This window comes from Adiantum capillus-veneris, chromosome 19, assembly GCF_014529385.1.
Source record: "Adiantum capillus-veneris isolate H3 chromosome 19, ASM1452938v2, whole genome shotgun sequence".
Lineage (NCBI taxonomy): Eukaryota > Viridiplantae > Streptophyta > Polypodiopsida > Polypodiales > Pteridaceae > Adiantum > Adiantum capillus-veneris.
This window is the reverse complement of record NC_140949.1, coordinates 57,678,739-57,691,936: the sequence shown is the minus strand read 5'-3', so window position 1 is coordinate 57,691,936 and position 13,198 is coordinate 57,678,739. Positions and strand designations below refer to the sequence as shown.

The following is a 13,198-nucleotide window of genomic DNA, read 5'->3' as shown; positions in this document are numbered from 1 at the left end:
TGGGATCCACCTACAATGACAAGACAAAACATAGTCCATGATTCAACACTGTCTTTTGATCATTGACTTGTTTTCATAAATGTGCATGTAAATCTCACCTGCTTGGGTGTCCCCAAGCCATGAAAGCTGCGCACAAGCCGCATGTTAACACGGCAATAAACCAGTCTCTCTAACTGCTTGGTGCTAAGACGATTGCGGATCTTCGTGTGAATAAGAGAGTATGCACTCTAGTTGCGCTCGCATGCCCCAGCTGAGCAATCCTACAGCAATTCAAATAGCGAAGACTCATGGGTCACAAGTGTCATGTGTGACAATATAGATTCATCATTCAATAATTATAAATTATAATTCAGACTTCAATATTCACCTGACAAAGGATGTGCAATGCAAGGTGGCACAACTTGGGAAGGCCCTGGCGTCCATAGTTCTGCCGCCATGTTAAAGGAAGCTTGGTAGCTTCCTTTCTCAATGCTACGGACCGCACAAAGGTGGGTCCTAAACTGTTCATGTAGCTACTCATCTCTGAATCCAGAATCAATTGCTCATCCTCATCATATATAATGTTCAGATATTCAGAGCGTAGTGTGAGCAATGAAGCCTCCTCAAAGAATTCTTGGCTCTTGTAGAGAGGATGGAGAACTGCAGCCATCCCATGGATGGGACGACGCATGAACTGCCATCGAGTCTCTACAATAGCCAAAATATCATCACGACTGCAAACAAAATAGTCACAGTAAGTATGTGTTTTGAAAAATTATAAATAGACATGTCACATGAGGACATTAGAGCACTTTGTAGTTTGTACTTACCGATCCTGTGTCAATGAGGTACATCCAGAAATGTGTGTCTTCATCTCCATAAACAGATGATACACCAACCCGTGTAGAGCCCTCCATGTCTGTGACCCGTAGTAGTGCCAAGGACTGCACTTGTGTCCAGAAGGTCTCATCAAGAACCTTTCTTTGAATGTACTTGGTCGCCTTTGACTGAGCGTGGTACATCAATCTCCACTTTGGATCCACAACTGTCTGCAACAGTGGATCTCTCAATCTGAAGTTTGAACAACCTCTGAAGCACCAGATACATGTATGCAAATCTGGTCTTCGAGGGACGCACCATGTCTACTGTGCTGTGGCTCCTGAAGATTGCCAAGGCCTGGTGTTTTTTGCGGAAAAAAGTGGTAAGCTTGGAGGCATCAGACACTGTAGGTTGAACCCAGGGAAGTTTGCCTATGTCCTCTATGAGAAGGTCTAGGCAATGTGCAGCGCATGGTGTCCACACAATGTGCTTGAACTCAGCCTCCACCATATCTCCCATGGCCTTGCAATTGGAGTCATTATCAGTGACCACCTACAATGACAAGATATTAAATGAAGTGTGGACATTATTACGTTGGACAATGTATGCAAAATTCAAATGTGCATGCCACATGGTCAGGACTCAGTATCTACTTGCACGACGTTCTTCTCCCCAACCTCCTTGATGGCCCGACGAATATGTTTGAAGATGAACTCCGTAGAAATGTGTTCTCCAGCTTTCCCTGCATCCACGGCTCGTAAGAAGTATGTGCCCAAGCAGGAGGAAACAAGGATATTGATAATGTGGCACCTCCGCGTGTCACTCCACCCATCTGAAAGAATAGTGCAACCAAATTGTTGCCACCCAACCTTCACTGGAGTCAATGCTCGGTCTATGATCTCTTTATGGTCGTCAAGCATGGTAGTGCGCATCTTTTGGTAGTCAAGACCATTCTAGGAATCTGTAGCACCAACCTGTGAAATAGCTCTCACCATCCTCTTCCATTGATCAGTCTTCAACACATTGAATGCAATGTTGCACTCTATGAGAGTCCGCGCAATCTCCATCTCTGCAACTTTCTGTCGCTCTTTTACCCATGAATCACTGTGTACACGTGATGGCAATGTGGTTGCCTTGGGCCACGTACACCCTCAACCCCACCTGCACTTGCTGCTGAAGCACTAGCACCCTTATCCTCAACCTGTGAGACACGAGCTCTCTTTCTACTAGTGCTTGCAAATGATGGCGCTGCAGACGCAGAGCCGCCAATATCTCCAAGTAATGCATCCTGCAAGGCATCCTTTGCTGCTGCACGTGCTCCCCCTGACTGTGTCGATGCAGTAGATCTTGGAGGAAAATGCTCCAAAATCAAGGCATCCCTCAATGTTGGCGGGACAGCCTCGCAACCCCCACAATGTCCAGTGGTGCCAATACGAGTGAGGTGCTTCAAAACCCTGGTAATTGTACTCGTCATCTGCTCTCCGCAGTACCTGCACACCCAAGTGTGAGTCCCTGAACCTGCTTGGCCTCTTGTGTTGACAACTCTCAGGACATTGGTGTGCTCGGCCCAAAGAGGATTAGGTCGATGAGGCATGATAACTCTGCAACACAATTAACGCACACTTCAAAGTTGAATACAAAACGTACAATCTTTCGCGAGGTCAGGACTCTAGAGTGCCTCCTTGCAGACTCCAAACACAAAGGGAGGGAGGGAGGGAGGGAGAAAGAACCTTATTGGTGGCGGCAAATCCTTCCTTGGTCTCTGTGCAGACATTGTGCAGAGACTCACCGTCGACGATTTTTTTTTTAACGTTGGGCACGTACGGAATCGTACGGTATGTACGGATACCATACGGACGTACCGTACGACACGGAACCAGACCGTACGTACGTACAGAAACAACCTTGTAGTTGGCTCTCTCCCGAAGAGTGAGCCAGGTTTGTACATCCTTATCTTTCTGATCTTGGGGGCTCTTCTTCTTTCTATTTTCATTTTTAGAAGTCTGTTCGGTTTTCTGCGTCATGATCTCATATGTGGGGTAAGTCAAACTGCTTGAATGTATGGCAAAGCCCTGTTTCGCATGACTCATTAGTTCTAGAATAGAATCTGACTTTTGTTCTAAGCAGTGATCTCGAATCTCCGTAGGAAATCCGCAGCTAAACCGCTCAATTTGTTCTTGAAACGAGATCTTCTTAAATGAAGAAGCGGATAGAAAAGAGCTCCAAAATCTCTTGCAATATGCATCCAAAGTATCTTTCTTGGTCATCTGGAGATGATTCCAAGTAGTTTGTATGTCGCGTTCGTACTCCCGAGTCATCCAAGAAGAAATAAAAAGCTTTAGCCATTTAACTGGCGCTTTCTTGTTCTATACAAGAGTGGACCACCATGCTCGAGCATTTCCCTTGAAGTAAGAGGTAGCCCTCCGAATCTTGGAGTGCTCCGAGTAATGCCCTCCAAAGAAAGCTATATCAAACTGCTGTATGAAGGCCAAAGCCCTCGAAGCATCTCGGAATCCAGAAAAAGTGTCAACTTTAATTGACTGTCCACCTTCTTTAAATTCTTGAACTTTCTTGCTTTTATCCTTCAGAAAGTCATACTGGTTGGCTTTATAGAAATTCTTCTTCTTTGCATAAAATCTGTAATCATCAGAGTCCGAACTATCTGAAGACGAGTCCTCTGTAGAACTGTCAGAAACTGGGCGAAACTTAGGCTTCTTTGCCTTTTCTTGCCCTTTCTGAAGCTTTGCTTTTTGCTTCGCTTTTTCCCTTTCCTGTCTTCTTCGCTCGAGTGAGAAGAGCTAGAAGAACTGTCAAAAGAAGAAGAAGAAGAACTGGATACTCCTTCAAATCGCACATGTTTCTTCTGTTTGTCTGTCGAGGCAAAAGTAGATTGACGACCCAAATAACCCGTGAAGTCAGTGCCTTTCTTCTGCTTTTTGTCGTGCTTTTTGGCTTTGTTGGTTGCGTCAAAAAGCTGGGTAATCCGTGTATCAACCACCTTTTCCAATTCTTGCTCTTTAAACATCCTCGGAGTAGGAGGTTTCTTGAGTGCCAGTTTGAGGGGTGGTTCTGTGGCCTTCCGCCACTGAGAGTGCACTTTGTCGAAGGATGTCTGAGTCAAAAATTTTGCAAATTTCGGATCCTTCGCAAGATTGATCATCATCTTTGTCGCATCGTCAACCAATTGTCGACGCTCCATCTCTTCAATCTCCGCCTGAGTAGGCCGAGGCGGGCCGTACTCCTCGTGAGAATCTTCTTCGTGATCTCTTCCCGCGTCCCTAGATGCCGACTGATCTCTTTTTGAATCCATAAGTGTCGTGAGAAAAGGATCGGATTTCCCGGTAGAAGAGAAATCGGCCGCGCTTTGATACCACTGTAACAAACTTGGACACTCCAAGTCAAGATTCTACCGCGAGACAGCAGAGATTCACTTCAAAATAGTTCACAATTCACAATTGATTTGACAAGGCCCGGCGGAGTTCGGTGCCTAGAGATATTGGCCCCAAAGACTGGCGCCCCTTTCGGTATTTCTTTTTGTATTAATCTGAGTTAAAAGTACAAGGGAGTGGGAGGGTTCTCACTCTCAGACTCTACGTCGAGATGCTTTGTAGAGTGGGAGCCCAACCCACTTATTTAAAGGATTACAAGGGATGCCAAAAACAGAGCCCCAAAAGCTTTCACTCAAAAGCCTTGCCAAAAATAAAGCAAATAATCCCCAAAAGCTTTTCAGCCTTGCGTAGAGATTAGCCCACAGAAAAAGCTTGAATTCCGTACAACTTTGCCAGCGCTTTTTGTGCCACAAATTGCGGAAGGTCCGTACGGCATGCCATGTCAACAGTCCACCGCGTTTCATGAAATCTGCCACGTTAGCCATTCTCCGCATTTGACAGGCCCATTCCCGGGGTGTGTGTGTGTGTGTGGATGCTACCCACTTGATGGTGTGTCTAGGGCTATGCCACGTCACCGGTTTGTGACACACACACACACACAGAGAGAGAGAGAGAGAGAGAGAGAGAGAGAGAGAGAGAGAGAGAGAGAGAGAGAGAGAGAGAGAGAAGAGACATGACATGAGAGATGGTGGAAAGGTTGGAACTTGGCAGCCCGATAACTCCAGATGGCTACATGGTGTGAGACAATACAAGACCATGAGGGTGCCCCCCCCTCCTAAATATAGGAGAATAGGGGCTGGTCGGGCAATAATCCTCAATACAGCCCAATGACCTAAAAATATGACCCTCCAATATAAATGGGGGAATATGTGACCAAAACAGGTCTGAAGTGGGAAATGTGCTGAACAACCTTAAGTGTGCGTGAGATCCCTATCCAACGGGTGTATGGGAGGCCAACCAACAACCAAGGGTCAGTGCACGTGAGTGGTGAGGAGCCTGTAGACAGTGTGCGAAGAATCTGGAGATGAAGAATCTAACAACTTCATCGGCATCGTCAACATCGTCATGGTCATCCTCGTCGTCGTCGACATCGTCATGGTCATCCTCGTCGTCGTCGACATTGTCATCGTCATCATCGTTGACATAGACTCAACAGTATCAGCATCAGTAGCATTGATACACATTAGCATCAGCATCTCAACATCCAGTCATTGTATGAGCATTTTGTGCAAGAATAAAGAAAGTACTTGCTCTGGCAACAGAGCAAGGGGGCCCTTGAGGGTTGGGACCAACATCCCTGTGTCGTCTCTTTTGTCTCTCTCTTTCTTTCAGTTCAGTTCAGTTCTTTCTAGTGAAGTAAAGTGTCCCTTGTGTTTGTAGTACTCCGAGCTAAATTAGTGGTCCATTTGTGCAGTCCTCCTTGAGCAGCCTGGAGCACCTACAAAGCTTTCCCCTCTTTGTGCTCTTGCTCTCACTATTTTATCCACCATGGTATGGTCTTGAGTATGATCGACCCAAAAAAAAAAAACTTGGCTTCCTTCGAAACTTTTTCTTGTGCACTTCAACTATAAAGCAGATGCACACCAAATTCTGGTAAAATGACTTACCAACGATCCGGTAATCTCATACTTGAGAGAGCCTTACTGACTCGTTGAGTGGAGAAAGAGGAATGAGGGTCCGAAAAGTGGTTTATGTAGCTTAGTGGTGGCAGATATGACAATTGCCATGCATAACTTGGAGGATTTAGACTGCCTTCGCATGATTCTTCTTGGCTCTTCAATTTACTTCAAAGGCTTGTTCATTGCTGCATGCATAGCTTCAAAAATTCTTTTAATTCAGTTGATGATTTTTTATAAGTTTGCAGGATTTTGATCCCGTAAGATATATGTTGGAAAACCTTCCTGCGGAAGATGTGGACCAGAAGTATTTTGAAGTCAAGGTAGTATATGGCGTATCACATTGTTTAATTGTTATTGCTGGTTATTACGCTTCTGAGTGCAACAGATCATTAATGGCCAAATTCCAACATATATGCATCGATCTCACATTCTGGGTATGTGCCACTTCTTAATTAGGTTTCACAAAGGTTGCTACAACTTGATGCCAATACAGAAAAGCTTTCTCGAAAAGTGATGGAGCATCACGAAGAGATGGGTGGGTCTTTTGACTATGCTTGTGTTTGCTCATCATTCTTGTTTTTAATCTTTTTTTCAAGATGGTGTGCTTAACAAGTCTCTTTGGACGGCTGAATGAGACCACAAAAAAAATATTGTTCAAGGGCAGACAGCAAAATCTTCTATCTCTTGCTTGGATCATTTTAGATGCTGGTGAAGCTTTTTGTTTGCCATCACTCTTTTATCTTTTAGATGGGAAAGCATTCTTTTACTATCAGTTGATGGAATTCTGATCTGGATTAGCTGCCAGCTTAGATGGAGGCAGCACAATTAGTTGGGTTCTGGCATTTTTCAGAAGGCTTTCATAAAAAAACTAGGGCTGTGTAGGCCAAGGACAATGCTGTACAACTGTCAATCATTAAAAAACAGAATATTTTGTTCTCGAGGATGAAACTGCTTTGTAGCTTGCGTGCATGGTCGAACCATTGAGGACATCATGGATACAAGAGGTCTGAGATGTTGCACCAAAAATGGAAAAAGTCATCGGTAAGGATGAGAGTGTTTTTGATTTCATAAGCTTGTGGTGGTTCCTATTTGGGGGTTAGCAGTTAGCTGGTCAATTTTATACCATGCTTTGTCACGTACCTTTGCTCGTTTTGGGTCTGTGGACAGTGATACCCCTTGGCGCTCGACGATCCATTTCATTTATCCTTGGATGTCTCATTTATCACCATTTATGCACTGCTTGTTGAGGATGTGTCGTGCTTTAATTCAACAGCCACCTCGTTGTTTGGAGGAAGTGAGAGGCAGACACTGATTAGGAATGCTTATGTGACAGACATGGAGGGTTGACAGCTAGGAGAGAGGACACACATTGATTGGGTGAGATGGGAGGATTGTCTGCCGGTGGCAACATCTTTACATAGCTGGTCGAAGGTCTCCTTGGTTGATGCCTCCTACTTCTCGGCTACATAGTCTTTTACATATGCAAGTTAAGATTGGTGATGATGCTTTTTTTGATGGAAGCACACACGATTTCATCTCTACAAGTTAAGATTGGTGATGATGCTTTTAAGTTATTATATGATGATGGAGGCACACACGATTTCATTTCTACACTGTTGCACAAAAGTTGAAATTGCATATGACTTCTCTGGATTATAAATAAAAGCAAAGAGATCATTGGCATGACTTATGGGATCCGCAAAGGGGTGGCTATACGTATGGTCTCATAGGTCACTTTGGCCTTTTGAAGACGTTAATATAACATTTCATTTCATTTTATTTCTCTCTCTCTCTCTCTCTCTCTCTCTCTCGATGACCTCACTCTCACACAACTTGCGCATATGAGAGGGGTAATGCGAGAGATTCAAGCGGCAAGGGAGAAGGGAAAGACGGCCTTCTACAGAGATGGTTGGGTGGTGATTGTAGAGCGGCGCTCCACATGATGGTGCGAGACCTATGGGACCACACTCAAAGTTGCCACCTAGGATTGTAATGGATCTATGCGCCTTGATGTGGGTGCTTTTGAGGATAGTTTTACGGGAAGAGACATCGTCTTCTACTATGAGACACATCAGGCCCCAAGGAAATCTATGCCTCACACTAGTGGATATAGATGGGAGACAGCCATTCATAAATAGATGGATATAGTGGACACGATCAGAGCACAGAGGGCGGGGCTCAGGAGGAGTGGCAGTGTTATTCAGGGAGGAGTTGCTGCCATTCATACATATAGCCCGCAGGGATGAGCAAGCTAGGTACATGTGGGTGAAATTGAGAGCAGAGACAGACACATATCTTTACATTGCTATTTGCTACTTTCCCCCGAGTACGTCAGTTTATGCACCACCCAGAGGACAGTCCCCCTTCTCTATTCTGGATGATGACATATGGGAGTTCTCTAGAGATGGGGACATCATCATTCTAGGGGATTTCAATACTAGGACTGCCCATCATCAGACAATATTTTATGATACTTCACAAGAGATGCTGAGAGAGTTGGATGTTGCAGAGACGGGCCTATCCAGACTATCACAGGATGGAGAACACACTGAGTATGGATGACACTTGATAGACATGGGGATTGCACATGGATTAGCCATCTTGAATGGCCTACAGAGATTTCCCGCTACGGGGGGGGGTTTTACATGCTTTCCACACAGACATGGAGCCAGCACAGTGGATTATGTCATGGCACAGCCGAGCCTCATCTCTAGTATCCAGGACCTCTCGGTTGGACCCAAACCTGTTGGTGTGGCAATGGATCATGCTCTTGTGTCGTTGACCATTTCTTTTCAGTTTAGTGTAGCACACAGGCTACGGGCAGCAGCCCCTACTCGCTACACCTTCACGCGGGAGACGGACTCTGTATACATAGATGGGATCTAAAGACGCCTGTGCACAGAGGAGCCAGGGAGACCTCTGGAGGAGCTTACTACTATACTGACACAGACACTACATCATGCAGCAGCAGAGACATACCCACATCCCCAGCCTAAGCAGAGACACCGTTCGGGGAGCATGCCCTACAACAGTTGGTATGATGAGGAATGCCGGGACACTAGAGCTAGACTTCAGAGGGAGGTGCTTTTGGGGGACATCACTCACAGGCAGTCACAGATTGACGTCCAACGCCTAGTACTGTGGAAGAAGAGGGCATTTTTGGCTCGCCTAGAGCAGGATCTATACCAGCTATTCTTGAGTCATGACTCACGTGAGGCATGGAGGCTCTTTCATGAGCACTCCCCCTCCCCTGCCATCACTTCTACAGAGGCCTGGGCCAATATGCACCATCTCTGTACACAGTTCCTGATCAGCCCCCCTTCCCGACCCCCCCGATCCATGCCCACACACGTGTTTTTTTCACCGCTGAGATGGTGAGGAAGGCCATCGACAAGATGAGGACTCGATAGGAAGTCCAAAGGTCAGACACCCATTGCCAAGAAATTCAACACATAGATGTCCTAATGGAAAACAGAGTTTCAAGTCACCTTCCATAGAGACCAAACTAGATCAGGACGAGACTACAGAAAAAGAAGAACATAGACCTTCAATGGAACCATCAATGAGAATAGCTATCATCCTGGTAGTGAAAATGGAGCAAGTGTCAGATGCAATGCTCTACTGGATAAAAGAGCAGAGTGCAATATGGTTGCGGATAGTATCCAAAGAATACTCATGATTACACAAGGTAAACAAGATAGCCGGGACAACCTTTTTTGCCTCCTCATCAGGGGTAGTGGGCTGCCTTTCACCCTTGCTCTGGAAAGCCGCTTGTAGCTAAGTATGGGGCTCTTGTTTTTGACATTGCAGAGAGTGGCCATCATTGCCATTACCGAAGACTTACATTTCAAGGCGAGGTATCTCTCAATCGGCGTTTGGATGCTCATTGGTGGCCTATTCGCGTGGTGGGCCCTGTTTCATAGCAGAGGAGGCACCACTTTGGAGGTTATGGATTTGGGAGGAACTAACCTTGGTAGAGTTGTTTTGGGATCTTTGTGAGTAGTAGTGGTCTTTTGCATAGGTTGATGGGGACCGTGTTTCATTCTTTGAGCATGCTGATTCCATTGGGAGGCAGATTTTGCTAAGGACACATCCTCCTCCTCACCGTCCACATCAGTCAGAGACATGGTCAAATCAATGCATCTCTTCTGCTTTTCAGCTGCTGTCTTGATCATGCATATGGAGTCACAGGGTTAGCTGTCGGCTATGCTATTTCATGTGGATGATTGCACATGCAGAACTGCCTGTAAGCACTTAGGCTGAGCGTTCTGTTCATGACCCGACTTGCCAACGATGCACTTTACAATAGGCGGCTTTATGCCATTGTTTCTCAATTTGCCTGTATGCACAACCAATGTCGATGGTGGTAGGTGGTTTACTTATTAGAGTGGGCATTCATGATGGGTTTGTGATGCTGGGTCCAGTTGCTTAGCTTTTGCGATTATTAAGTTCACACACTCACTCTCAAGGCTGTCTCACTAGATCGAGTTTTCACATCTTTGGGTTATAGATGGGGCACTCTACAAATGGTTTCGGACACTGTACATCGGTCCAACTTTCATCAAAGAGATGCAATTTTTACTACAATTTGTGGACCATGTGGAAGGCTCGTTGTGTTCACATTTTGACCTCATAGTCTTCACCGATATTAACATCTATCTGGATCAAGTTGTTGCATACTCTTTGTAGCTAGTGGGATAGTTCTTCTCCAGGGTAGCGGAGAGGCGTAGATTCTGTTTCCTTAGGACATGGACGAGATCCAAGGTTGCATTCCAAACTGATTTTCCATAATGTACGATAAATACGCATACTGGTATTAGTACTTAACGTACTGGTTGTTACTTATATGCACTCACTAGTACGCATACATAGACATGTATGTATGTTTATATGCATACATGTGCGTGTATGTCGGTGTGTATGCATGCATATTTACATGTTTGCGACCATGGATATTGAAAGGCAAGGTTAAGGAAAAGGAGAGGCAAGGAGCGTTTGTTTCCAAAGGTCAGTATGCAATGTTATGGTCTTTTTCAGATTTTGGATAAGATCAATGATGTAGCTTACAAGTTAAAGCTACCAAAAGGCTGGAAAATATTTAATGCTTTTGTCAGCTTTCTAAGGCCCTTTGTTGGTGATGTGCCAGATAATATGCTCGATGAGGAACAGCCAAAGTGGAAGAATTGGATGGGATTCTTGTTCTTAATAGATATTGGCACATAAGAAAAGGAAGGTTAGAGGAAAGTTTGCAAGATGCTACTTGGTGAAGTTCGAGAACTATCCATCTTTGGATGCCAAATGGATGGAAGGATCTAAATTGGTTGATTCACATTAGTTATTGCAACTTTATCTTGAAGGCTTTCAAATGGAACCCACAGTGACTTGATGTGGCTCTATGAGGCAATGTGAGAGCATGGTTCATGATGCTCAAAGGAGTAGCTAAGCAATTATTATCTATCTTTCCATACAGAATTTGAGTACAGAAGTTTGTACTTGAGAGTACACCAAAAAACTTCTATGCTTCATGTATGTGTGGTAGCCAGGTTGGTGGGATTGTTGATTGTTCAACGCTGCATTTCCCGAAGCATCCCTATCATTGATTCCCATCATAGAATATATGTGATATCAAGAGATATCAACATGTATTATTGGCATGCAAGCGAGGTCGCTTGCAGTATTTCAAGGGTGGGGTATGTCACCAGGAGGAGTATTTTTCCTGTGCTCTTTTTTTGAATACGTATTACTAATTTTTATATATTTTGTTTTCACTCGTTTCATTGCATGGCTAGAGTGAAACGGCTTCAGCCAAACGGGTTTCTCACATTGGGAATCGAGGTCGATCAATCAGGGATTGGTCGAGTGAGTTAGCATTGAATTCTGATGAGTATGGAAGCTTGTGTGTGCCTAAATAGAATTTGAACCACTCCGCAAGTCACTGACAACTTTATAAGTTGGGAGGGGTTAGGAAATATGTAGGGCATAGTGGATACATGGCCAAAGGAGAGCCACCTGCCAGCCAACTTAGCATCCCAGAAGAACTGGCCGAGCATGGGGCGCCCAAAACAGAGCAAGGAGTGCTTTTGGTCATTTGTGAGTGGATTTTCAGGTTCTGCAACTTTAATGGAAAGCTTGCCTTCTTCCCTTGTCTCATGTAGCGCGATGGTTCCACTCTAGTGCATCTCTCTCCCCCTTACACATATGGTAATGCCCCACTAGTTGGGCTCCTCAAATGACTATGTACAGTCTTGTGGGTTTTATGTGCGTTTGCCAAGGCAAGAGCCATCCATTTGAACAAGATCCGGATTAGCTAATTCTAATCCCCCACAGATACGCACAGTTCCATCGCGACAAATTGCGAAAATGGAGAGTTTTCTCGCGTGAAAATTGTAATGGGACAGGCCGTGCCAGCGGAAAAGAACAGACAAGAGAACTTTAAACACTTCAAAACAACTGAATTGAAAGAGAGTGCACGACACACGACACGGGGAGTGGTGGAGTTTCACCTCAAGAGAACACTAGCCCCAAACCCTCGCGCCCCTTTCGGTATTTCTTTATATTGCTGCAACACAGTACAAGCTGGAGCATGGTACTCTTTCCTCTGCACTCCCACGCAGAGACATGCCAGAGAATGAGCACATGTCACATATATAAAGGCCCTTGGCCTTGGGAAAGGAGTACATGAAAAGCATCTGATTAAAAAGCACCTAGACTCCCAAAAGCTGTCGCTAGTAGACTGTCCGTACAATCTGCGACCTCAGGAGCAGTCAGCACAGCAAGCGGAAATCATGTAGTGCCACGTCAGCAGCGAGCACAAATGCAGTTTTCTCATTCCACATCAAAGCTCTTGATATTCCGGCATAGAAAAATTAGCCATCACACCCAAACCGCGTTGACCTTGAACGGGTGTCTGGATACACTAAAATTACGTACCCACTCAATCTCACCCAATTAGGAATATTCAGTGGTTGGCACATCACAATGCAATACAAATGCTCACATGTGCATGTTACAAGACACAACGAACAACGCCACTAAGCACTCCCCCGAGACAGACGGTCTGTGATATGAAGCTACTCTAGCCCCTTGGCACAAGTTGTGCTACTTGAAGTCCACTTTCTCCTCAAATAATAATACACTAGAGTGACAAAATCTTCTAGGAGACACAAAACAATACATTTATGTTAAAACCAGCACTCTCTAGAGAGAGAAAGCTAGTGCGTGGCAAGGGCTAGCCATCATTGTTTAGAATTTGGAAGTGGAAAATCAATCAATCCCGTAGGCTTCTTCAAATTTTAGGATTCATTGAAAACTTAGTCTTTAGAAATCTCGTGCTTTGTCTATTGAAACTTGCTCTTGTCCCTTATTTGCAAAACATAGAATAGAGGAGTTATA

General features: G+C 44.9%; 2 protein-coding genes across 4 annotated transcripts in view; one reads left to right on the top strand and one right to left on the bottom strand.

Moving 5' to 3' along the window:
• LOC147434071 (coiled-coil protein) overlaps window positions 1-13,198 on the top strand; it is a 167,844-nt gene that overhangs the window by 12,705 nt on the left and 141,941 nt on the right. For all 3 annotated transcript variants that reach the window (XM_086490693.1, XM_086490691.1, XM_086490692.1), the window contains 2 exons: window positions 6,052-6,126; window positions 6,263-6,341. In XM_086490693.1, the coding sequence (XP_086346819.1) occupies window positions 6,052-6,126; window positions 6,263-6,341 (154 nt within the window). The remainder of the gene's footprint in view (window positions 1-6,051; window positions 6,127-6,262; window positions 6,342-13,198) is intronic.
• On the bottom strand, window positions 184-859 carry LOC147434073 (uncharacterized). Its single transcript, XM_086489881.1, has 4 exons — window positions 810-859; window positions 667-713; window positions 368-412; window positions 184-260 (listed from the first exon to the last, which is right to left on the bottom strand). Exons 1-4 carry the CDS (start codon window positions 857-859, stop codon window positions 184-186), a joined length of 219 nt encoding a protein of 72 aa, XP_086346007.1.

Bases quoted from the DNA above. Each gene is read 5' to 3' on its own strand.
- LOC147434073 (XM_086489881.1), bottom strand. From the start codon at position 859: ATGGAGATGAAGACACACATTTCTGGATGTACCTCATTGACACAGGAT. The intron at 413-666 runs GTCGTCCCATCC...TATGGACGCCAG, and splicing joins GACTCGATGGCAGTTCATGC to GGCCTTCCCAAGTTGTGCCA. The intron at 261-367 runs GTGAATATTGAA...GAATTGCTGTAG, and splicing joins CATTGCACATCCTTTGTCAG to GATTGCTCAGCTGGGGCATG.